The sequence below is a fragment of the Tinamus guttatus genome, unplaced genomic scaffold (genome assembly GCF_059628265.1).
Source record: "Tinamus guttatus ecotype Peru unplaced genomic scaffold, ASM5962826v1 Tinamus_guttatus_pri_ptg000215l, whole genome shotgun sequence".
NCBI classification, from domain to species: domain Eukaryota; kingdom Metazoa; phylum Chordata; class Aves; order Tinamiformes; family Tinamidae; genus Tinamus; species Tinamus guttatus.
This window is the reverse complement of record NW_028288749.1, coordinates 2,295,130-2,321,785: the sequence shown is the minus strand read 5'-3', so window position 1 is coordinate 2,321,785 and position 26,656 is coordinate 2,295,130. Positions and strand designations below refer to the sequence as shown.

General features: G+C 44.1%; 1 protein-coding gene across 1 annotated transcript in view; it reads left to right on the top strand.

The window, feature by feature from the left end:
* The first annotated feature begins 39 nt into the window (after positions 1–39).
* Positions 40–26,656, top strand: part of XPR1 (xenotropic and polytropic retrovirus receptor 1) — a 79,697-nt gene continuing 53,080 nt past the window's right edge. Inside the window, exons 1-2 of the mRNA XM_088524854.1 lie at positions 40–176; positions 6,376–6,427. Coding sequence (XP_088380980.1) covers positions 108–176; positions 6,376–6,427 — 121 coding nt within the window. The 5' untranslated portion in view covers positions 40–107. The remainder of the gene's footprint in view (positions 177–6,375; positions 6,428–26,656) is intronic.

Below are 26,656 nucleotides of genomic sequence, written 5' to 3'. Positions count from 1 at the left end.
GGCGGGCGCCCATGTGCGGCGGCGGCGGCGCCCCCCGCCTCCTCCCCACTGCCGGCGGGCCCCCCTTGGCAGCGAGGCGCCGCTGAGGCGGCGGCGGCGGCGGCAGGATGAAGTTCGCCGAGCACCTCGCCGCGCACATCACGCCCGAGTGGCGGAAGCAGTACATCCAGTATGAGGTAGGCCCGTTGCGGCCGTTGGAGCCGTTGCGGAGCTCGCGGCGGGGAGTGACGTTCAGCCCCGCAGCTCCATGCGCGGTTTCTGCCCGTCGCAACGCGGATCATTTCGGCCGTCTGGGCAAAGGGGTCAACGAGCTCGCTGCCCCTTCGAGCTGGGGACAGCGCGGCGGCAAAGCCCTGGCTTTTTGATTCTTTATTTTTCGCCTGTAACCTCTTGGCGCAGGAGGAAAGTCAGAAGCTTGTGAGGCAGGCGAGGTTTTTAAAAACCCGAACCCAAACAGCACCCAAACGTGAAGTTTTCCAGGAGGCTTCTGCAAGGAAGCCCCTGACCCTGTGCCTGGCGCGCGAGGGAGGCCGCGCGGGAGCTGCCGCTGCTGCCCGCGTTGAGTGCGGTGCGAAGGCTGCGGGTCGCAGCCCGCTGCTCTGCAGCCCGCGCCGCGCTGCGTGGGGGCCCTGCGTGGGTCCTGCCAGGTGCGTGGGCCCTGCTGCCCTGCGTGGGCGCCCTGCGCGGGCCCTGCTGCCCTTCATGGGCCCTGCCGTGCTGCGTGGGTGCCCTGCCGCGCTGCGTGGCGCCCTGCTCGGTGTTCAGCACCACCGCCAGCGCTGCCGCGGCCAGGCCCGGCGGGATGCCCTGCGTCCGCTCCGAGATCGGCAGCAAGGGGAGAGCCGGCGTCGCCGATGATCCTGCGGAGCCACCGTCCCCTTTGGCAGTCCCTGCAGCCTGCCGGGTGCCGCAAAGCTAGTGCCCATTGTCTCTTAGGGCTATTTTTTTTCAAAAAAACGCTTTGCACCTCCATGTTTCATTCATGATTTCACGTGAACCACTTTAATTAGGGCTCTGAACGCAGTCTACACCAAGTTCTACAGCACTAATCGTGAGCTATTTGCAGAATACAGCTTTTCGGTTTTTATCATGCCGGCTTTCTAAAGGTCGTGCTGATTGCTTAAGTTGACATTTATCGCAGTGGTGCTTGTTGTGACACCTCGGTTTAACTAGGCGAAGCTCAGGGTGGTTCTCATTTGTCCTAAAGCCATTTCTCATTCCAGGGTCAGCAGTGTCAGGGATTGCTGCCAGTGATGTCAGTGTCTTCTGCAAGTGATAGCCAGAGGTAGGGAGCAGAAAACTGTTTAGGAGACACCTGTGATTAGCAGAATTTGTTTTCTGACTGAGCTAGTCAAAAATGTACAACACTTCTTATCACTTGAATGCCTGGATACTCTCTTTAGGACCATAATAGTAATTTATTTCTAATGTCCTTATTAAAAGATCTCTTGCAAACAAAATCATATTTATCTTAGCTCGTTTTGTAACTTAAAAGGAAATTTTTACATCTGCCCTTTTGACCAGTCCTTTGTTTTCATTTCTGCTAACTGACTGCAAATGACTGGATGTTTATAAAAATAGCAGACGGATTTGATTTTAGAACGGAATTGTGCGTTCCTTAAGTAATTCAGAGAATTAGATGGCAAAACGAATGCTTCAATATTTGTGAAGGAGGAAATCCATTGTCTTAGTAACATAAAGTGCCGGATTATTTCTGTGTCGCATCTCTGATAGATGTCCCTAGAAGAGCTCTCAGACCTGTTTTCTGTTCTTGGAAATGCATTTTGTAAAATAAAGATTTGGAAGTGCATCCGTTGGGAATGGAAAAGAAAATAGATGATAGGTGTGCGGAAGATTTAACTCCATATATTTTAGTATCTCACCTACAGCTCACTGGAACTAGACACCTCTGGCTAACGTGAGGAGCACTTGGCTCCTGTGCTCTTTGCAGGAGGATATTGTGCCTCTTGGTTTCAAATGTTTTAACTAGGGCAGTGTTATTGTGGGTCATTTCCTCTCCACACTAAAATAAAGATAGGTTTTCAGTAGGATCTCTCTTTCTAGATGTGATATAGAAGCGATTTCCTCCTTGCACAGATAGCTGAACCTAGAGGGAATTGAAATAAAAGCCTCACCCTCCTTTTTAGTAATAAGTCTCAAGGCTCCTGCTGCTCCCGCTGTCTTAGCTGGCTGAATGTGAGTCAACGTCCTGCTCATGCATATTCCACTAATGGCAGAGTCTGGCATTTATTATTCAGTAACTGGTGGTCGGGTGAGTGTGGAGTGTAAAAGGGCGGTGCAAACTTGGTTTACTTGTTGATTAGGCTTGAGACAAAAAAAAAAAAAAAAAATCATGTGACCTTCTGCTTTTGTCAGGAAAAATACTGAGTTGTTGATTAGCAAACATGAGGCCAAATGCTGCCTTCGTTACCTGTGCAAAATATTTCCTATGGCATGTAGTGAATTTAAAAAAAAAAAAAAAAAAGTGTGCTATTTCATGGCATTGTGCATCTTGCAGTTTAGGCTTTTTATCTTTTTTGATTGAAGCAGATGCTGCTTTGCAGTGAGATTTTGCAGGGTAAATTTTTAACTTGGGAGAGATGTCAAATTCATGATGGTAATGAGAGGACTATAAAATGGAATAGAAATTGCTTTCTTTAAGTCATACTGTGTCATAACGCTCCCGTGTAGTCATCTTATTATTCTACTGTGATATTTCTAGTTATTTCTGTTGGAGAACAGGTAACTTTTTCATGCAGTCAAACACTCCCCCACGTCTTTTAAGACCTAGAATAATTTCTGAGATCCAAACTGGATGATGCCCCTTTTGAGCAGATGCGCAGCCAGTGTGGCTATAAGGAGCTTTGTCTTGCAGAAATTACTAGTAAAACTGGGAGGAGGATGTAATCTGTCACTTTTAGGTCAGGAAGAAAGAAGAATGAGCCTGTTTAGTGCTGAATGCCTAAAAATGTAGTGTCACTTTGTAGTATCATTTTCCAGAATTAGATACTTGGTCAGGGGAAGGATTTGGGCCAGGTATGGGTTGATGTTTTTCTTTATATGGTAGAAATTAAGATTGACTGTGATAGCTACAGGTGAGGTTCTTATTTTCTTTCTCTCAGCAAGAGCCCCGCAGTCTGTTTCCATTTGGAGAAAGAGCCTTTGGCTGGTAATGGGCAGTGAGGGAGATGCTGTGTCCTGGGCCCTTTCATTGGGCAGCTCACAAAACATTGGCAGTGACTGAATCCACATGAGGGTGGAGATGTACAAAAGCCATGATTGCCTTCGAATGAAATATCAAATTAACTTTCCCTTCTAAAAAATACCTAGAAGCAGGATTTTGTTTTTCACATGTTCTACACAAAGTCCATTCTGAACTGGTGTTTCTTGAAACCTCCCTCCGTGCAAACGGTAAGGAGGGCTTCACTTGAGCATCAATGGCATTAACACAGGATAAAATCTCCACGTAAAATCACATTTTTAACATTGTCCTTTATTTATCCAATTTGTAACACAATTTTCCATTGCTGTTACGCGTTTCTTTGGAGGACTTCAGGAGAAAGAGGAGAGTTTAGTGCTGTCTGTGCAGGCTTCCAAATGTGTGTGCATATCAGTCTGATAGAAACACAGCTGAGTTTTACAGGTGCCAGATGGCAATTTTGTTGATTAATCTGGTCTGATTTCATTCATCTGGATGCAGAAGCCTCTTTAGTCATCTCATAAAGTCTTACCAGCCTGTAGTCTTTTTGCACACAAATTTCCTTGTATTTGTCTCATTGCCGTATACTGTTACAGCAAAGAAGGCTGAGAATTACTGACCAAATTTTGTGCGTTTTTGCCTTTTGTAACTTTTAACACTGATGATAATGTTAAGAAGTGCAGAATTCTTGTGAAAATGTAAGGCCTGGGGAAGGGGGAGGATCAGAACAGACATTACAGGTAAAAATAACCAGACCTAACAGCCAGAAGTAGGCTGGGAAGATGAAATTGGTAGTTGGTTTAGCCCGCTTGTCTTTGGAGGCTCTTTTCCAACCAGTCTTTCAGCTGTTGGGACGGGGCCAATTCCGCTCTTCAGAGAGCGCTTCATGACGGGCACTTCGCACCCAGGCCCGCCACCTCCTGCCACAAATCTGCTGTGCTATTTCCCTAGTCGTCCTTCTGGGGGCTAGTGGACGAGCTGAAAAGAGCATGAGCGTTTTGAAAGCAAGTCAGCTTAAACACTGCTTTGTTCTAGCTTTCTAAGGGCTTTTTTAGCCCTTGAATTTGCCCGTTTTTGTGGCTTGACAGTTGTGTTTCTAAATGTGTTTGCTCTTTGGTTTTTTGTTGCCTGATGTGTGTATATGGAAGCTTGCTGCAGGTGCTAGGTGCTCCCAGTAACACTGTTTAAAATAAGAAAAAACCCTTTCCTGTCTAAGTTCTCAGGGCAAAAAGACCAATCCTTTAATATTAAAAGGTGAGAGTGACTTGTAGAAAGAATCTCTCCTAAAATTTTGTCGTCCAGAGGACTAAGTATATTTTCAGGTGCTAAGACGCACTAAACCTTTTGCTTTACAAGTTATTGCTTTCCTTGCATGGATCAAGTGAGTAGTAACCCTATCTGCTGCCATGCAGCTGCCAGACTGGAATATCAGAGTCTGCGGGAGGGAGATGTCTGCGGGACCAGCGATACCTTCAGCTTTGAGTTGTTCAATGCAGGACTGTCAGTGTTGGAGGCTTTCTTTTTTTTTTTTTTTTTTTTTTTGTGTGTGTGTTTGTGTGTGTTGTGTGGTGGCTGTGGCTCATGGAAAGAGTTACAGGTAGGTGAGGATGACGAGTGGGGTGAGAAAAGGCAGAGGGTTTTTGACCACTTGCTATAGGGAAGCAGGTCATGCGCCGCTCACTAGCGAGTCATGGGAGGGAGCGGGCTGACATGGCCCATGTTCAGGAGGAAAACCAAAACGGAGGGTAGGGGAGAACTGTGTCACTGGAATGATCATACGGCAAGGGCTTAGTTGGGAAAACAGTTATGCAAGTGACCTTTGTTGAGCCCTCTGTGGACTCAGGAATGAGACCTTTTGAGAGCTGTCTGATCTGCCTGTTCAGCTTGCCGGCTGTGATGCCCTGTGATAAATAGACATGTCCTTTAGACCTTGTATTTACTTAACAAGATCATAACCACCAGATTTCAACAGTGTTGAGTTCCTAATTGCTGAGCTTGTGGCTTTTTTATTTTCCTTGAGGGTATTTGCTATCCGTGTGGAGGGTTGTTTTTTTTTGTTTTTGTTTTTTTTAATTAGACTGTGATGTTTTGACTTGAGAGAGAATTTGGGGTGAGGGCACCACAGTGAATGCAGAGATGTAGGGTGACAAGTCTGGAGTGGACTGGGTAATGGGCAGGAGAGACAAGAAACTTCCAAGACCAGAAAGGGGGCTAAATGACTCTTGTGGTTTGGATTTCTGTATGTTCAAAATTTGGGAAATAAAATCCAGTTCCTGAAGCAGTGGTGTGTAAAGCCCTTGCGCTCACTGTGTGTGTGCTGAGAGGTCTGTCTTTATCCAGTGGTCTTGCAGTACGTAACTGTCCTTATTGCTTCTCTTTTGCAAATTGTCATTCTAGTCCTTCAGCTGTTGATCACAATTAACTGTATTTTTTTTTTCATTAGGATGTATGATAGAGTGTATGTTTAATTTGTAACTGACGTAATATCAGCATCTTGAAGCCTCTGAAAGGAGGTAGCCTAAAAAGGAGTCCTATTTATTTAGGTTTCCTTTTTATTACCTCTGGGCAATGGTGCCCTGCTGGCGCTTCTGGTTTTTGGTGACCAAAAGGATTAAACCAAAGCAACCAGGCACCTTGTTCTTTTGGCCTCTGGAATGCCAGTCCCCAGGACCTCTAGGACTTGAAGATCTGGTTAATAATTCTGGTCTGTGTTAATGTTGTCCTTCAGTTTCCACCTCAAGAGAAAGCAATTGCTCTCAGTTCCCTGATCTCGTTTGTCATGTTGTCTTCAGCTTTTAGAACATGCCTGTGTTTCTGTACTCTACAGAACCGTGATAAGAAATCCCTAAGGCTGATCTTCCTCCACTTGCCATGACAAACTCCTTTCTGTGTCATGTCACAACTCTTTTTTTTTTTTTTTCCCCTCAAAGTGGATGCTTAAAAATATTGCAGGAATAAATTTTGAAGCTCGGTAAGGTATCAGGTGTTAAACAAAGCAGTCACCATGAACAGAAATGTGTATACAAGCATTGACATCACATTCCCTAGCATGTGCGCCCATCTGGAGGGGTAAAAGGACTTGAATTGCTGCTCGTTTTCAAACAGGCTTATTAAAGTTTTTTTTTTTTTTTTTTCTTTTAATACTAATGGGATTACTTGATCCTTTCTTCTTGCAGGCTTTCAAAGAGATGCTGTATGCAGCTCAGGACCAGGCCCCTTCTATAGAAGGTAAGCAAATTTTAACCTAGCATCACGTTCTCCTTGGCCCTGGGTGCTGGATGCAGAATACTGCTACTTTTCTGCCCTCAGTCCTCCTGAACTGATGAACTTAATAGACTGATGGGCAAAAGCTTGGCCTTTCACAGCCTGCGTGCTATTTTTGTTAGGATGTTTTGTCCTCTGTCATAGAACAGTACATGTCTTTGTATGGCTTGGGTTCCTCTCGCTTAGAAGGACATTGACTCGTGGAAACACTTTCTTCATCATTTGAGAGCCGAGCTTTGTTTTTCTGTGGCAACCAGCCACTTGAGGAGGTGGTTGTGCTGGGGAGATACTGGCTCCTCAACTAATACTGGCGATTTGAACTGTAAGAATTCTTTGCTTTCATCCTGTGTCCTCCGTGAGGTTTGTTTTACATCTCATGTATTGAATAGCTTGTTTAATTGAACTATGATCTGCACAGCTTTTCTCAATATAGCCCTTTACATTATTTGGCTGTCATGTTGCTTACGGTACCTTTTAGGTACTGAATACTTTTTGCCTTTATGTTGCTCCAGTCCCTGAAAGTGACTAAAAATGTGGAATTGATTTCTAACTGCTGCTTTTCTCCTCATCTTTCTTATTTTCAGTTTGATTGCAATGCACTATTAATTTCACAGATAGCCTTAACTGAAGTTCTGGGCTTCACTTTTATAAGTATATATATATTTATGTATAAAACATATTAAATATATGAGAGAGCACAAGAGTGTACAAGTGTAGAAGAGTAACTGCTACTTTTAGAAATGTGTTTAGTTGACTAGGATGAATAGTATTTTCTGAAATGAGGTAAAACGTATTTTCTCATTAACTGCTTGTTTTGCCTGCTCTGTGTTGGTTAAACTCAGAAAAAGGTGTGGTATAGTTAAAATAATGTGGAAAATTAATTTGGTGGATTTAACTATACTTCTATTCAATTAGAATGTTAAAACACTGATTATACTGGTTAATAGGCTACGTGTGTGTGTGTGAGTTGGGGTAGTTTCCAGCTATACTTCTCAAATGCCCAGTCTGACTTGAGAAGTTCTTCTTTGAAGCAATGCTGGGGCAGGTATAATTCTTAAATTTAACTTGACGCTTGCTGCTTACTTGACTTAACCTGCTAATTTTGTTAAAACAACAACCTTTCTCTCTAAAGTGCGTGTTCCAGAACTAGATTTCTACTGCCAGGTGGCAATGATCCTAGTATCATCAAAATACAGAATACTTGTTATACTGCAAGTTGCTGTATGCTCTACCCCGAAGGCATTTTCTTTGCTCCAGCATTACTGTTTTGCAAACCAGGTGGGACTTAGTGCACATCTTCAATTTTCAGTCCTCTCCATTTTATGTTTTTGTTCCTAAAATTTAAAGCTTTTGTTGAGGATCAGATGTTACTACGTAAAGCTAACCATAAAATTCCAAGTTTATAATTCAGCTTTTTTTTCTTGCTCATTAAGTTGTACTGATGCTTCTGTCTTTGTGCATGCTGTAAAGTTTGTGTGCAAACATATCTTGAAAAAGAAAAAAAGGTGAAGAAGAATAAAATGGTGTATTTATGTTGTGTTTTTAAATGTTTAAAGAATTTTAACTTGTTTCTATTTCCTTTGCTTTCAAAACCTGCTCAACAAAAAGGGAAGTAATGACCTGCAATTGTTGTGTTTATGGAAGATTTTTGGTTTTGTGGGTTTTTTTAGTTTGTTTGTTTGAGATTAGGTCTCTTCTGTATTGTCTGCATAGGAGACAAAATGGTTCAAACTACTTTGTGCCACTCATTTAAGTCCATCCTGCCCATCTGCTTTTAACAGAGAGCAGCTCTGCTTCCCTCTGCTTTGGTTAACCGAGTGTGATCAGTTTACAAAGTCTTGCTGCAGTTACCAGTAGAGGGGTGTGTGTGTGGCAGGATTTTTTATTCCTCTTTCCCTCTGCTTTTCTGTCTGCTTGGAATCTCCTCTGCTCTTTTCTGGCTTCCCCTCCTCTCACCCTTGGAGGTTGCCCAGATGGGACTGGGCTAGTTGCACTGGTCTCAATGAGCTCTTTGCGTGGGCAAATATATTTGAGCCAGTGAATTCTTCTTCCATTGACCATAGGAGTGCTGAGATATCAGAGGGGAGACAAATATCTTTCCGTGAACTTTAGGACAATGTTTGTACTGGCTAGAAATGGAGATATTTCTCTGTCCCTATTGCTTAGTTCCTTTTTCCCTAAGCCCTTCCTCCATTGCCCGAACCCGTGATCACCAGTTCTCAGCCTCATGGTATCGACATACAGACGGTGACTAAACACTGCTGGGCTCTGTCATGACTGATGGAGTAAGTTCTTGAGCTTTGGGGAGGATGGAGCAGCTGCTAGGTACTTTTCTGTTATTTTGAGTTTAGTATAGAAACTACAGGAGTGTGTTATTGAAACCTATCTTCCCAGCATGAGTCTCAATCTCATTTTAGACTGTTTTAACTAAAATCTTTATTCTAAATAATCTTAATCCCAGACTGTGGCCATGCCAGTTGGCTTTTGATATGCTATATATATAGTGCAATGCTAAATCTTCAGCTAATGCTCTCTGGTTTATTGCTTGAGCTGTGAGGAGGAGTATTAGGGTAGACAGTGCAGCCTTGGGAGCCTGTAGTAGGGTCGTATGTAGGACCAGCCTCTGTGTCTGGGTGTCTTGGGAAGAAGCAAAGAAAGCTCCAGAATGGTTCTAAAGCTCTGTAAGTGCTAGTTCTGCCTTTTTTTCTTAGCGGACAGTCTGGCTGGGAAGGGGATCTCAAATCTAACCAGCAGAGTTCTTAGTCTGCTGGTTGTGTGATAACCCTTCTCACCGTGCTGAATTGAGTGGTACCTACGTCCATCTGCTTCCAAATGCAAATTGTGATGTTAAAGATTAAAAAAAAAGAGTAAAACAGTCTTTAAAGTCTTATTCATTTAGACTCTCATTGTCTCTTATGAAGCTTTCCATTGATGAAAACTGCGCCATCCTTCCACCTGAGCAACATCTGTACAAAATCAGTGCTCGGTCTTGTTACTTCTTCCAGTGATGTGTGGGAGATTGAGTCATCAAATGGTGGTTGATTCCCCAGAGTGTTATGGGCCTTGTCTGAATTTCCAGAGAATTCTTGGATGCGTTTGCTTTGTTGATGGTATGTGCAGTGCTAGTTTCTATTAAGACTGATCTGGACAAATTGCTGCTGCCCTGATATTATTCTGTGCCTCCGAGTCCTCGTGGCGTGGCTGGAAGGCCTGAGTGACAAGGTGCCAGCTCAGTGACACGCAACACCCATTCCCAGCTAACAGTAGTAAGAACCTGCACCTATTTATAGGTAAAAACCTAATGTAGTGCCTCGTTTCTCTGAGGTAGAATGTGCTTTATAACAAAAGCACAAAATAGCGATCCCACATAGAGCAGATTTCTTCCTGGCAGGCTGGTCGCCCAGGTGAAATAGGTTAGTGGACCATGTTGCTTGGAGTGCCCTGGTTTATTCCACTTGGTGAGCAGATGTGTCGGCATCTCCCTAAGCTCCTTAGAATGCAGCTCTCCTCAGCTGCAGGAAGATGAAAGGGTGGCTGTAAATTATTCATTCCCATCATCTGCCTGAGTGGACAGGGTCTGCTCCAAATATTATATCCTGGAATATTGGTCTTTCAGATATTGAAGTTTAACCTCCATCTAAAACTTATGTAAACGAATGGTGTTGTAATATCAGATGGTACAGGAGCGCCATGATGTATCTTTTCATTATGGAGATTACTTACCCCACTTAATCCCAATCCTGAATTCCAGCAGTACCATTTGAACAAGGATCACTGTTTGCTAAAGAGCTTTATGAAACTGGAAAATCTGAATGAGGTAGGAATGCATTAAGCTCAAAATCATAAACAAAATTAATGGGTGATCTTAAAATGAGACTTGATTGGTAGGGGAAAAGCTCTAGCACTAGGAGGAATTCTCTGTTGTACTTGAATTTGTATGTTCGTTTACTTAGCTCTAGATTAGACAAGCAAGAGGTACGAGCGTGGAACAGAGTGCCAGCACTAGCAACATAATCTGTGCAATTATAACCTTGTTCCTGCTTTCATTTAAAATATACTAATAGTATTAACCTACAGCTAAATGTCTCTAAGTAGTTTGGATTTATGTCCGTTAATAAACAATGTTCTTTAGGATGGTAAATACCCTTAATGAAAAAGAAAGGATGTGGAAAATCACATTTTCTCATTTCTCCAAAGCTTTGAGAGTGACAGTTCTCTAGGTCTGTGGTTTGGTTTTGGGTATACACACACATACAGATATGTATTGTATATTAAAAATATGTATCCTTTTAATTCAAAATAAATTTTTATTTCATTTTAATTTACTTTGTAGCATTTTATATGAGAATATTTAGGCCTAAGTGAGTCCTCAGAAGCACTTCACATTGACCACCATGAAGTAGTGGTGTCTCTTGATGCCTCGTTTCTCTTTTGCTGCCTTGTTGCGTGCACACGAAGGGCTTGGGGAGCAGCGTCCTTCTGCACGACGCGAATGACTGAAGGATGGTGTCCTTATTTCTTACTAGGATATAAACGCAAAAATCCCATGAGGCTCCTCTTTTCAGCTGGATACTTGATGCCATTGAGGACGTTGGTTTCCGGAGCACGCAAATAGTGATAGGAGGAGAAACTGGCTGCACCCCAGCGTTTAGAGAATGAGGGCATGCCTGGTTTCTCTGGTACTTCCTCAGAGTAACGGAGGAACAAGTGTTTGGATTCTACTACCTTTATCAGAAATGGATTTCTTTGCATAAATAACCTCAGGGGCAGCTCGTTAAGGTAAGCAGATGTGGAATAAAAAGCAGACAAGGTACTGGCATGATGGAGGGTAACTCGCGGATAGCGCAGGCACCTTGCCAGGACGGGCTTTGGTTTGACGGCTGTAACGTAGGCCCCAACCTCCAGGCTGTGGTGTGGGGCACGCTCAAAGCTGTCTTGGCAGCAGGAGACGTGTCACCCGCTTATGACGTGTTCTGGGTAGCTCAGGCAACCCTGAGTCCGTTGTACCGGCAGAGGAGCTCGAATATTGCTGACAAGCGAGTCGTATAAGGCGGCTCCGAGGGCAGGTTTCTGTTGGAGCCCGCGAGCAGCTCGAGCCGCGCGGCACCAGGGCCCTGCATTATTCATGGGCAGTGCAGGGCAGCAGCCACGCCAGGGCTGTGCAGCTGCGCTTGCTCCCCTTGCTGCAAACCAGGAGCTCGAAAAGGCCACGCTGCCTTTTCCTCATCAGTGCTTAGAGAAATTAATGGCATTTGTAATTTAATGGGTGTGTTCCAGCTTGCAGGTTGTCAAAACCCTGGGGTTGGAGAGTAGGGAAAAAAGCAAACCCCCAGTCCGAGATGATAAGGAAACATCAAATAACATTTTGGCTGTAGCCATAAAGACATATGTAGACATAAAAAAAGCAATGAATGTGTCTGCTGCAGCCTTTTTTGAAATAGTATTGCATATACCTCAACAATGAGATTTAATGTGTGTGTAGGAGGCAGCCCCTTGGTTTCCTAGTCACTTCTGGAGCTGTGTTTGAGAGAGGCGGTTTAATTATTAGACAATGAAGATTTGGGGTGAGACTATAGCTGCTTGGTGAATAATGCAGTGTGAATGACATGTTCCTCTGCCTTTAAAAATGCGTGCTGTGGGCAGGGAGCGAGCCGCATGGCCTGGCCCCGGGAAGACATCCCGTTCCTCTGGATGGGAATTGCTCTGTGAGATGTCCCTGAGAAATGGCCCAGCTGCCAGTACCCCCCGGAGTCCTGGTGTTTCCACTGAATACAGAGAACACCCTCCCTGAGGCACAAGAAGGCACAAGATGTCACAGGGCGTATTTTGCCTGTTTTATTTACAGTTTGTCTATAGCCTTGTGGTTTGACGCGTTATTAGTAAAATAATGCGGTCTTTAACAATGCAAATGTTTTTTGTAAGTATATAATTTTAAGCTTTGTTATAGTGTAAAGCTGCAGCATTGTCATATCTTAGTTTTACAAAGCTGCAGTTCATAAAATTGAGATTTAAAGTGTATATTTTAAAATCTAGTTGCTATAAGGTCATTTAGTTTGTAAATATGTTTTAAGTTGGTTTATGCCCCTTTCACTCTGTGACATCCCTTTTCCCTTGCATTGTCCAGCCTAAATGCAAGAGCCATGACCTGTGGTCCTGTTCATGCAGCCTCAAGAAAAACTCCATAAAAACATAAGGGTTGTTTTACCAACATGGCCTCACAAGAATCTCTAAAGATAAATATCTAGAGAGACTGGGAGAGGGAAATTGCGTGCCATAACATCCCAATATAAATGCAGTTTGTTTTGCAGGTGTTACGTAATCTCAGGCACACATTTTGGACTGGTCGATGATTCTTTGCATTCTGAAATGCAAGTCCTAAATAGCGAGTAGCTTTAGAAGCAGCTCTGGGGTGAGCACAGCTGTAGGAATGAGTGCAGTGAGATGGGGTAGTAGCGAGCCAGATTACTGGGTGTAGGGCTGAGGCGCCTATCAAGCAAATGCTGTAAATAGATTAATGGAGTCTGGCTTGACTATAGTGTTTCAGTGTGACTTTTTGTCTTCCCTAGTCAGAAGTTCCAGTTAGCAAGCAAGTTCCAGAAAGCAAGGAAATAATCTCAGAAGCTGACACGGCATTTTTTTTTGTTTGTTTGTTACTTGGAAATCTCTTTCATTGCTCAGTATTTGTCAAGTGCTGCTTGAACTCCGCAGGAATCCGAGCCAAAAGTTCAGGTTCCCCTGTCCTCCCTCACCAGCCAGTTACAGGGTAACACATTTCTTGGAAGTCTGAGTCAAGACTTAGTTCTCCTCTGGCCTTAGCTGAACACAGATGCAAGAAAAGTTTTGTGGATTTCATGTCCTTTTAAAGTTTTTAATTTGCAGAGTTGCCTGAAGACAAAAACGCTTCCTAGAGAGGATGAAGGAAGAAAGTGTCAGAATGCGCTTTGTGATTAAAGTGGGGTGATGCCAGTGCTCACAAGTGACAACTGTGTATGGCGCTTCATTTGGGAGTTCTGAATGACTCGAAAGATCCTCTATACACAATATAGTCGTTTATGGTGTACTGTAATTAATATCATGCCGATATTAAAATTTCATGCTTCGTAAGGTAAGTTATTAAAGTGAAGAGGCTCAATAAAATCTTTTTGCAATGTAGCAATAGGAGGATTAGAGATGCTGGGGGTGGCTTGTTAGAGACAGGGCGCCAGGCTCCTGGCATGTGTCACAGCTGATGAGCCGGGGCAAACACGTCCCTTGGCGGGTGTCAGCTTAGCGGCGGATCGGCCGTGGGGAGTCTGCCGCAGCCCCGGCACTGGTGTTTTCAGCAGATGCCGTCCCCACGGTGATGTCTCGGAAAGCCGAGGATGGGGAGAGATAATGAAGGGAAAAGGGGGACAGGCCCTGCGGGGAGGAGCGCCACCCAGCCGAGCGTGCCAGACTGGGTTGGGTTGCTGGCTCCTGTTTCCGTGTACATGTGGGCACAGGTTTGGGTTTCTGGCTCCTGTTTCTGTATACGTGTGGGCACGGGATTTTGCCACAGCTGGCGGCGGCTCTGCTGTTAGATGCACCCAGTGCTTCCTGGAGCAGAAGATTATTTTGCTGCTCTGTGTGCTGGACTTTGAGCTGGAATCTCAAAGGCTTCAAAGCCAAAGTGCCTCGGCTCCCAAAAGGGGCTTTAATGAGTCTTTCAAATCTGTCTCTTGAGTTTTAGAGGTCAGTTAGAACTGAGTGGTACCGATCTCCGTTTCAGTGTTTCTGCTTTCAGCTGCTACTCCAGCTTCAGTTCCAGCTTTTGTCCCACTTGAGCTAGACTGTGTCACTGCAGTGCTCTAGGTGGAGCAGATGTGTCCCTGCTCCCTTGCCGGCCGAGAAGGAATTCGGCCTCGGAAGGTGTGTGTTCTGCGCTGGGGCTTGCCGAAGCACAAATCCGAGTAATGAATTAGTCATCAGCCATGGAATTCATTTCTCTGGGGGTACTGGTGCAGCCCATCTGGCAGGAGCTGCTGATGCAGGAGCTCTCACGGCTGAGAAGGTTCCCCCCACCCTGCTAATATAATAAAGCCACGTTGCTAAACACTTTAATTTGGTGTTTCAGTGGTCCATATAATGCTTTATAATGTGTGCTTAAAGGCTTTGGCTTCTTGTATGTGTTAACTTGCTGCTGTGTGAGCAAAGGCGGCAGACCTTTATTACGGCAATTGGGCCGTCTCCTCCAGGCTGGTTATTTTCTCCTGAATCCTGTTAATGTGGTCAGCGGGATATGCTGGAGGTGTCTGCCAACCCACAACAATTTGGGGAGTGGTTTCATGGTTATTGTGGTACTGGGGAGATTCTGGTAGTGTGGCATTAGGGTGGTGTTGGGGTGTGTTTGCAAGAGGTGTCTCGTCTCTGTCACCACCTTGTTTTTGACCCCTTTGTTTTTTTTTTTTTCCCTTTTGTTGGTATTTGGTTGCGGCATTTGGCTCATGATGCCGCTTCTCTTGAGTGATATTTTTTTCCCTAAGACATTTGAAAGCTTTATCAGTTATGGAAGAGGGATTATGACGTTATGTGCTGTTTTGTGCATAGCGAGATCAATGTCTGTATTTGAGATTTCACTTGTTTGCACTATTTTATCCTTCAGTGCGGGCAAAAGAGTCTAGTGTCAATGTTGTCTTCCTGCCTTATGAATGTCCCAGAGGGGCTTTCACCAGTGCTGCCCCTGCGGATTTCCGTGGCTGCCAATGTGCAGTCTGTCAGTTTTTCTGTCATCTTTACTGGACCAGCACCATGTGGAACAGGAAACGGAGTGATTCTGAGCTGTAGTTGAGAGGAAGTGTAGTCCGGAGATCAGCTTCTGGTGCTGTAATGTTGCTGTATAACCTCTTGGGATGAGGCAGAGGCAACCCCTCCTTGAAATACTGTAATTTTCGAAAAATAAAAGGTAGAGAGGGTAGAAGCCAACCAGAGTGTGAAACATCACAACTGTCTTCAGTTCATTTGCAAATATATTTGCAAATATTCGTCAGACTGGTGACGGTTCTGGTGCCTGGTTCTGTTGCTGCATGTAAGGCCTTAAAGCAGAGGTTGGTTTGGGGGAATTGTTTGTTTGTGCTGTTCTGTTTTTCAGCTTTCAAATGTCACTTGATGGGAGTTCTCTAATGCTCAATCCCCCATGTGAGCCTTCGTTCAGTCGGTTCAGACGCCTTCGGCATCTGAAGTGAAGGCGCCCACGTGTAGCCCTTGCAGTGTGGAGTGACGCACTCCGAATCCTGTCCTGTTTGGGTAACATGGCCCTCATCTTCATTTTAAAGTTAATTTATCCAGAGCTTCAGTTTCCTGCATTTTAGGGTGGCAAGAGACCATTTGAGCTGCAGACGCAGGCTCAAAGAGCACCTGAAATCCAAACCATGCAGTGGGGGCTTCTCCTTTCCTGACTTGCACCCCTCACCAAGTAGAAGTAGATGTGGAGGAAAACGGAAGGTGGCAGTTGAGTCAGGGGGACCTCGGCTGTTGCTGGGAAAGAGGAAGCCATCGGTTGTGCAACACCGCGTGGAACAGGCCCAAGGTTTGGCTGGTGGTTTTAAATTCGCTGTGTACTTGGGTTTCCTTCAGTGAGGCGTGCGCGTGAGGAAGGCTAATCTCTGCAGATGCTAATAAAATAGTAGCCCGTGCTATAAAATGTTCCGCACATGGGTTTATTTACAAATGTTCTTGATCTCTAATTAAGGAACCAGCTCCGTAGCTCTGTGGCATTCGCTGCCTGCATGGGGAGGCTTTTAGAAGGTGACGGCTGCAGAATTTGACTATTCCATATGCTCGTTTCTTTTAAAAACAAGCAGTTTTGCTGCTGATCAAAGAGAGAGGATTATGCTGCTGCCATCCGACTAAACTGGCAAACGGGGATAAATGACAGTTGTGAAGGGAGCAGCTTTGCTGGTGCCAGCAGCACCTGAATACATGGCTGGCTTATTTATTTTAGCAGAGATGGTGTTCCTGCTGTTGGGATACTTACTCTTACATTGCAAAGCCCAAATAACTCAGTAATATTTAATGGTAAGTAAGCATAACTATATAGATTCCGTTACACCCCTGCACACCATTCCTGCAACACTAACAAACAGGTTTTATATCTTCAGTGGCATTTCAGGTGTTTTGGCTCATTCAAAACAGCAAAGTATTACAATGGGCTCTGCTGGGAGCGTCTCCTCTGGGCAATATTATGTTCTACCTGTTTCTGCATATTTGTTATCGTTCTATATAATATTCTTAAATTAAGAAGAATTTCTAGGCCAAGTAAATCTTTTTTACAGGACTGTCGAGAGAAATAATGAAGATCAGGCAGTAACATGAGCAAAAGCGGCACGGTTCTTTACACGTACGCTGATTTGAGGGTGCTGTTCTGCTTAGGATACACTTGCACCTCTCTCCTGCAGGCTTGGTACCCGCTTTTGGTGTGGAGCTTTAGCGATGGTGAGGAACGTCCCTGTGAACCTTCCTAAGAGTGGTCCTGGCAGCAAGCACAGGACAGGGCCCTTGGCCACCTGCAGGGACCTGTGCCCTCCTGCTGCCTGGGCTTCGCCTGGTCTGGGGCCGGCGCGAGGCCCCTGCCCCTCACCTCTCCTGCTCCTTCACGGCTCAAACGCTGTTTCGGATGGTTTTTGCAGGCACGGAGGCCTGGAAAAGCGTTTGGCCTTTATGTAGGAAAAGATGAGGCCCTTGCTTTTCGAGTAGAATAAATAGAAGCTATTTTTAAGGGTAGAGAGAAAGTAAGTAAATAACTTTTTTTTTTTTTTAATATCATTCTGTACATAACAGCTGGGATGCACAAAAGGTGGAGATAATCTTTTTATAAAGCACACAGTGAATATTAAGATTTTAATTTTTGACAGTTAGCTCTATTATATGTGCTTAAAGTGTTGCTTCAGGGGAGGATATTCTTTATGTTTGGACTCTGCTGTTAGCCTTACTAAGCTGTGCTATGGTAAGAGCTTTAGATACAATTTTGAGGATGGAAAAGATCTTTTTGGTCTGCATCTTTCTTCGGGCTCCCTCAGTTCTTGCCATTTGTGCATTAAAGTATGTAGGATCTTTCCTTGGTAATGCTTGTACTTCATTTGAATATTTTGGAAGCGAGTTCTTGTAGTAAGGAGATTTATCTTGTGGAAGGAACTTGGATCATCTGTATTTTTCTCATATTTATTCATATTTAGCTGGGAAATTCTAAAGTCTGGGAAATTAAGGTTTCAAGATCCTTAGGGACTTAAAATGTTGAAATAGTTCCTTAACTATTCTAACTACATAGCCTCTTACAACATGCCAATATAGTGGACAAATTTAAGGATGCATTGACTAAATGAAGGCTCCCGCTTAAACTGGTCTTGATTCTTGTGACTCTTCTGGTTTTTAGCCAAAAAAGCAGAACGTAATGCTTGGTCTGGGGAAATGCATGCGTAGTATAAATGGGTTTGTTTATTTGGCTGCCCTGTATGTGAAGGGCTTCAGGACCTGCCCCAGGTCTTGCCCCAGGGGCTCAAGGAGCTGATGTTCTCAGTGCACTTTGCGCTCGGGGCAATTGATAGAGACAACTTTTGAGAAATCCTTTTTAGAGCTACAAAGAGGAGGGAGGGAAAAAAAAACCCACCCCACTAACATTCAATCTTTTCCATGAAGGAAATACAAGCAAACAGATCTGTATTTTCCTCTGATTGATGTGAGCTTATACGAGCTGCTTTTGAAAATCACACTGCAGGCACCTTCCAAAATCCATATAGCAGAGATCCTTCTCCAAGCTGGGCTTGTGGCTAAGGTTTTGTTGTCGGCCTATTGTAGCCTTTAATGCTGGAATACTAAATTGAGATCTGTTAATTTTTTTTAATTTAAGGAAATTGAAGTGATGGTGAAAGGAGGAGAATTTTTTTTCAGGAGCAGTAGACCTGAATCTTTGCATTTCAATCACCTTTCAAGGAAGGCTGCAATGTCAACAGATGAAACCAAATGTAAGTTGAATATCCTCAAGACAAGAGCAGCTGCGATGTGAAGAAAGCCATGGCCTCCGGAGCGGAGGAACCGCCTTCCGAGGAGAAGTTGCGACCTGGCAAGAGAAGCCCCTGGTTCTTTTTCCCACAAATGCAGCTGTTTTCACAAATAATGCTGCTGCTGGAGACCATGGCTTTATGGAGTGAACAAAGCGTTCTTGCTTTTTACTTACCAAAGAATATTTCCAAAGGAAGATACAGGAGCGGTGGTAGAATCCAGTGTATTTTTTCCAGTTGCAGGCAGGAAATGTTTTCCATGCAACTTTTTCTTGTTGCTTTGAGAAACACTTGGGCTCATTAAGAAGTTGAATTACTGCAGTTTTCTACCATTAATCTCTGAACACCTGTACATATATATATATATATATGCCATGCAGGAAAACCCATTAAGGTGCCGTGAGCCTGTGCTAACAGTCAGACTCTGCTGCTCTTTGCAGCAGGGGCATGTGGATTGTAGTTCAGTTTCAGATGTTGCTGCTTTGAGTGTGTGGGTGTGTTTTCTGTTTGTTGCTTTGGACCAGATACAGGGGGATGTAAGGATAAGTGTACGGGCAGTGTAGTGGTTTAAGCTAGATAGAGCATATCTCATGCCTGGGGACAAATGGTTCCATCTGATGGGGTTTTCAGTCTTACAGAAGTCTAGTATTGTTTACGCAGCAAAGTCAAGGTTGCAGGTAATCACAGGTTTCGTATGCCTGATTTGAGCAGTTCAAATCCATTAGAAATAAATGTTCACCAAGGCCTACAACTTGAGGCAGTCTTTCTAGAGGTATTCAAAACACTACTGAGGTTAGACACAAAACCATCTTACAGCTCTCTATATTATTATTTATTTGTTTGTTTTGCCATAGTGTTCTCACTACTGAAATGAAATAAAAATGCAGTATATCTGAACATCTAAACCATACTCGAACTCCAGGAGTTAACTGGCACGTTAAGGTAACTAAAGCACCAATGAGAGCCGTGCTCATCCCTACTGCGCAGTGATGGATGAAATGCCATGCAGCTCTGCTTAGAGAATTGTGTATTTATCCTCATGTTCCCAACTCCAAAATGATTCCTCACAGCCTGTAAGTCCATCCTTCTTGTTGAAATTGGTATATCTCCCCTTGGAGTCCCGTTGTGCTGCAGCTGCTGGCCGTGTCGGCAGAGGCCTGCGAGGACGGTGACAGCTGGGGCGCTGCGAGACAGTCCTGCTGCCATCTCAGATGTTCCTTTGGGCGCCTTTTGTATCTCTAACTTTCAGCAAACTTTTTGTGGCTTCCTCCCTGAGCTCCAGCTTCAATAAGGATATGGAATATTATTTATTATGCCCGATACAGGCCATCTGTTATCTGGTTTGGCAGCCTTCACTTTGCAGCGTTCAAAGAAAAAGTATTTCCCTCTGCTGTTTTTCTTTTTTTTTGCTTTAGCATCTTCAAACAAGTTAATTTTGTGTTATCCTTTGGCCCGGGTTCCTTATCTCTGTAATCCAGGCTTGAGGGTTCACTTGCAGACCTGGTGTTTGGGCATTTGCAAAGGAGGGGTTTAGGGGCAGAAAGGAGCGTAGTCGCCAGCACTGGTTACTCTTGCATTTCTTACATTCATCAGAACAGCCTAAAACTAGGTTCATTTTAGAGGTCTGAATTTTGGAAATTGCTTTTAATGCTGGCATGGATGATGTTCTTAGGCCACTTGGATGTGTTTGAAAACCCCGGTGCTTGCGATGATGATCCATGCTGTAAGTAGGCCTAATGGTGGTTCTGTCCTTCAGACCCCTGCAGCTGTGACTGGGCTTATTTGGAGACTTTTTTTTTTTGTTTATGGAGATATTTCTCAGCTCTTAATCTGTGTGCGAATAGGACAGGGCACGAGGAGAGCCCCAGAACACGCTGCCCAGCTGCAGAGCAGGATGCTGTGTGTTTATAATGCCCTCAAGTGCACTAAGGTGCTGCAGTTTTAATTAGGTTTAGGTTTTCTGCCAAACTTTACCAACTTAGAGTTGTGGTGATGACATGATCATTCTTGCAGTGCTATTAACATAAAGCCTTTTTTTTCTGCTTGTAAATAGGTGCTGTCCTTGGTAGTGGAATGATGCGTGCTTAGATCTAAATTGTGTTAAATTAATTTAGTCTGTATATGTACTTAACCTTTCCTAGGTGCATCCCAGATGTTTGTTCAGAGCTTTAGCATGTTTAATTCTTTGGATATGGCCATACATCCATAGATAGGTCCCTTTTCTCAAATCCCTTTCCCCAAACCTGATAAAATAGAGCGTGATGGAGAGCAAACTCTTCTTCCCAGTGCTTTGTTTGCTCAATATTCCTGCGTATGGATCAGCAAATGAAGTCTTTTCTTATGACTGTACTTGCAGTGAGTTAGATATTTGAAATTAATGTATATTAAGATATAATGCAGAGAAAAGAATGCTAGGGCCTTTAACTTAAGATATTTTCAAATGTTCCTGAAACATTTCAGGTGTCTCTTTGCCGTGGGCAATTTTTGGCAAAAGCTTTAAGAAGTAACTGGGTGGCGCTTGGCTTCTTTTGTGTAAAACTGTTCGTTTTTGACCAACAGTTGGACCAGCTTCTTTTTTTGTGCATTGAAACCCAAAATATGGTCGCTGAAATCGAGTTTAAAAAAGCAAACAGACAAAACCAGAAATAAACTCTTTTTCACTGGGATGCCAAAAATTTTAGTAACCTGCTCTTATTGCTAGGTCATAATTTTATTTTAAAGGTGCATGAAAAAATACCAGTTAAGGAATATTCCACACTTCTTTTTTTTTGGTCTTAATTCCAGCATTTAAATTTAGAAGCGAGTTTAACATAAGAATTCAGCTTGGTTTTTGCATTTGGACCACGTGTATGAGTGTTCCTCCAACCCGAGGTTGAAGCTGCTGTTCTCCGTGTTGTCTCTGAGGTTCCTGGATGTTGGCAGGCTCGTCCCGCTGGAGATCCGTCACCCCCGTGACGTCGGACAGGGCATTTGCTCCTCAGCTGGTATTTGGGCTGGTCGGAATTGCGACCACCTACCCAGGGAGGAGTCTTTGGTCCTTACCTGCAGGCACAAGAGCTTGTGACTAGTCGCTTGCTGTCATTTCAAGCACCAGAAACTCTGTTTAAATCTTGCAGCCTAAATTTGGTTCACACATAGAAATTAGAAGTTTTTAGGGGTTGGAATGCATTCTTCAGTGAGCTTTTATCTTATTTTAGATGGGTATCTCATGAGATTGCTTGTCTTTCTCTGTTTTGAAGCTCAAACTGCCACTGCATCATAATTAAATATGATTCATTTTCTAACTCTAAAATTCATTGCTTGGCCTTTTTTTTTTTTTTTTTTTTTTTTTTTTTTTTTTTAAGACATCATAAGCTGGGCTAGCTTAATTTGTGGTGAGATAAAAACGGATTGCTCTTCATTGAAAAATAAAAAGCATTAAACAGATATTCATTTCATCTTTATAGCTGACAATGTTTCCGATGGCTGAGTGGTCAGCTGTCCCTATCTTTATTTTAGTTAAGGAAAGCTGCTGACATGACCTCCAGTTAATCACTGTGATCAGTTAACTTAGCTGCAGAATGATGAAAATGTATCCTCTTCATTATAACGCTTGTAACGATGACCTTTTAGCATCTAACTCAATATTGAATGGATGCTAAAATCTGAGTATGTTAAAATCTAAGTACTCAAAATACTCTCCTGGGTCAATCGCTTGGGTTGGACCATTGATACGAGCTAATTTGCAATGTATCTGTTCTCCCACAGAGGAGGATTATTTCCAAGTTGGGCATTTCTCTATTACAGCATCCAAGCAGTTCTGACGCTTGTGTTTTATTCTTTGGTAAGAGCAACTTCCTTCAGAAACCCAAGAACCCAGGTGCCAAATACTGTTGGAGTGCAAGAAGTGCCTTTGCCCCAGCAAACCTGCTTGGAGGTGACCAAGTTGCCGCTCCTGGTAGGACATAGTGATGTTAGTGGTGGAGGGAGAGCTTATGTTATAGCCTGAAAATCCAGCGAGTGTCACCTCCTTTCCCTATTCCCCATGCTGAGATTCTTTGTTAGCAGCTAGTTGCTGTGTAACTAAAAAGGCCTAGGCAAGAATTTTTCTGCATACTTGGCACTTGTTGATGCCGACTCTGAAGAATGCTTTTGATTCCTTTGCCAAAGGTTCAGCCTTTCTCGTCTCTGTGGCTCCTTCAGCTTAGGAGCTGAGGAGCTGCAAGCTGTTTTGAAGCCCTCGTGTCTTATTTTAGTACGTTAACTTGGTCATCGCCCCTGCTGGCTGATAGCGTAAGCCCCCTTGGAGACCTGCCTCTTGATTTGCAGCGGAGCTGCCACCTCGTGAGCAATTATCTCTACTTGCCTGTGCTTTTGAATGTGCTTCTTGCATGTTTGCCCTGAGCTCAAGGCATCCTGAATCTTTTATTAGTTAAACTAGCTGACATCTGCCTTGGCTGAAGATACTTAATTACATGACACATTTAATTGTTGCTGATTTTGTAGGTTATAGATGACTTTGTGATCAAAAAAACCCCACTCATTTAGACTCTTCAATGCTTATTCTTTAAGCATTCACATACTTGGTTATCTGTGAATCTGGCTGCCTGGATGTTGCAGTAATCCTGACGTACGAATTATTGTACGGACTGATTTCTAGCAACTGGAAGGGCTGAAATGGGAAAGGAACCAGCTTGCTGGAGCAATCGACACTGACATATTGCCTTTTTATGCTGTTTACATTTTTCCAAAGAAGCATAAACAGTAATAGAAGATGCCCTAGATGTTAGTGGCAATCACATGGTAAGGCCTGACTGTGAAAAGAATACCTTATCTGGAGAAACCTCATGGTTGCAATTGTTGTCAAAAGATCCCGTTAATCTGTAAGTAAGGGATTTCTGTGGTGTACTTTTACAAGCTTACCTATGCGCTGCTATTTGCAGTCTCTTTAAAATGCCATCCATGTTAGGGCTGAACCAGTTTGAAATGTTGTAAAGTTGAGTTTGGGTAATTCTGTTAAGTGAGCTGTTGCCTTTTCCTCTGGTAATTACAAGGAGGTCTCTCAACTAGAGAAGCAAGGCAGGATGATATTGTTGGACGATATTTAACTTCCCCTTCCTCATATTTTCTTTATAAAGTTACTTTAGAGGAGACTCTAATTGGGCAGGCCGCAAAGGAAGGTGACCAAGAAGAAAGTAACTTTCCTTTAAGGCGTGATGCTGTTGTGTGAGCTGAGCTGCTCCAGAAGGTCCCTGTGCTTGCTTCTGAGAAGCACTTGCTAAAATTTCAGCCCAAGGGAGCCCGCAGAGCAGAGCTCGCTGCTGCTGTGTTCATTGCATAGCTGTTTCTCTAGCTGGCAGGAGCCCTGACTTCTCAACATCCCAGACCCTGTAATGTCCCGCCTCTTGTGCCAGCTTCAAAACTTCAGCTGCCCAGTTTGCCTACCTAAAATCTCCCACCTAGTAATTTTGTTTTGCTTAATTGGTAGAACTGAGCTAGTCCTCTCTATATTTGGTACTGTTTATTTACTTTAATTATAGTAAATTTTGTCAGAAATAAAATATTTCTGTGCTTCACACATGAAGTTTATCACAGTAAGCTTTCTTTTTCTGTGAATATAAATCATACCAGAGCTGTGAGGGTGAATCAGGTTTCCTGATGCACTGGAAATAGGAGCAAATACATTGGTTAGAGGCTTGAGAACGGACGGTGAAGCGTCACTTTTCACCAGCAAGGTTTGGCTGTAGTGCCTGTGACACTGTGTGCAGTGGTGAGTTACAAGGTATGTGTGTATGTTTACTCTATACAACTGTAGAACGTTGTGTGTGAGTGGCAGCATGTATAGCACGTGTAAGCCTGCTGCTTAGGATCCTCTCCCGGTGAGGAGCCCCAGGCAGCCTGCTTGTTCTGACTCACCCTTTACTGTTACTGCCTCCTCCAGGCTAGATAATTTGCTAATATTGTTGTGGCTGCCTGGCTGATCTCCCAAACCAAAATGAAGGTAAATTAGAGCATGCGGCTCCGAAATGCATCGTCAGTGGACAGTGCTTGTGTCTGTAATGCAGTTAGGAATGAAGGTTTGAGATGGCACAGTCCTGCCTTGTATCTTACTGTTCTGCCTTGCCTGTGCTTATCCTGTGGTCCAGGGACTGACTCATTTCAGTTTTTCTTCTACCAGAAGAAAAGCGAGGCAAGGAGCTTTTAAAACGGAAAGCCTTAGTGATCAGCTGATGGGGTAGAGGTGGGCTGTTGCTCCAGTGGAAACTTTGGTTCTTTCACAGGTCATTACTGTGGTCACAAGCACAGCTCTTGTGTGGAGATGCAAGGCCTTTTTATGTTAGGAGTGGCTGTATCCTTGAGGCACATGGCGACCCTGATGTCTTTGGTGGCTTTAGCTGTTAGATCTTCAGGGCAGCAACAAGAAAACATCATTGCAGCACAAAGGAACCTCTAAGGCTGCGGGATAGGGAGGGAGACAAGCACCAAGAGCACCGGGTTTTGATCAGACCAGAGCCTAGCAGCAGTGCACAGCTTTCTTGCTCTCCTTCAACTGCCTTCTGTGGGCAGAGGAGAGGGCGAAGCCCTTAGGGAGGGATGGAAAAGCAGTGCCACTTCTTGTTTTCAGCTCTTTCCTCATGGCTATTGAATCAAGTGCCGTTCAGCCCCGAGTCCCTGGGCCTTGTGTGCCGTGGAGTACACGGAGAGGAAAAGCTGCGACGTGCTGCTGCTGTTTCTAATGTTACCTCACCGTGCGCGTTGCCCGCAGCCGGGCTGAGGGGCACGGGGACCCCTCCCAAGGGCGCAGCGTTTCGTGGCCTCTCGAGCACAGCATCCCAGCACGTGTGTTGTGAAGGAGCAGAGGGCTTAGTGCTTTTTGGAGACCTTGTTCGTGTTGGCATCCCTGCTGGAGCAGCTCCTCTGAGAGCGCTGGCGAGCCCGGGCCAGCGTGTCCTCCTTGGGCCTGGACAGGATTGGTGTGGTGGGGGAGAGAGGGCTCCAAGAAACATGATGTGCATCCCTGGTGCTCTTCAAGGATCCACAGGTTCTCTCCTGGCCATGTTCTTCCTGAAATGTCTTCCGGAGCGATTTCCTGGGGAGCGTTTCTGGGTTAAATTGGCTGCAGAATACGGACTTGAATGTAGCAGGAAATGCGCGTGCCCATGGGAGGTGGGGTATCTCCCACGGGAATGAGTGGCTCAGGGGAGGGCCTAGGCTGGCGTTTCCTCCTGCAGAAACCTCCCACCTCGACTACTAATGTAACAGTGTCGCTTTGGGCACTTTGTAATTTTAGAGTGGAACGACTGAAGTCTGAAGGTGTTTTCCTGAACTTTTCTTCCAGCTATGCTGGTAGCAGCCCGGGCAGGCCCTGAGGGGTCACCAAATGTGGCCTTTTTCTGCCGTTGATGACTGTGTATTAGCATGACTGTATTCAACTGTTCTATAACCTCAAAGCATTAATACTATAAAACAAGATTTTTAAACTCTGAATTCAAATACTGTGTAATTCTGTAGCTAGTAAAAATACATAAGAGAAGGAAAGAGGGAAATATATATATATATATATTGTGTAGTTAAAAGTTTAAAAAAAAACACATCTAGTATAAAAAAGTAGAGCAGCTCATGGTTTGGTGGATAATTTTGTGAAGGGCACTGGGCAGAGCTGTGACTGCCGTAGTGCGTTGTCCTTTGCAGCCAGCTTGAGCTAAGCGCCCGCGACATCTCTTCCCTAGACTGTCATTTCACCTGAGTGCTCCCTGCAAAGTGATCTGGCGGGACAGCGGCCTTGCTGGGCCCGACGTCGCAGCAAAAGCCTTTTCCCCTTGGAAAGTGTGCTAAGGGTTTGGATCCCTTCTTTGGGGGCAAAGAATCGACACAATGCCTGGGATTCCTCACTCTTTAATTTATTTATTATGTGAATGTGAAAGCATCAACAAAAGATTTGTTACTCATCTTTAAAAAAATAGATTGTGAATCTTTTAATGGTAACAGATAGTCGAATGTGATGAAGCTGGTGTGGGTTGAAGTTGCAATTTATTACTTCTTTGACCTGTCCTTTACCTGACCTACTGCCATCTTCCTGGAAACTCAGGGATTAGAGCACTAGTGGTAATGAGAAATGCGTAGGGGAAGATATTGGAAGCTAGGGTGTAGTTGACTATACACTTGGAAAATATTTTTGCGGTTACTTGTAGATCGGTTACTT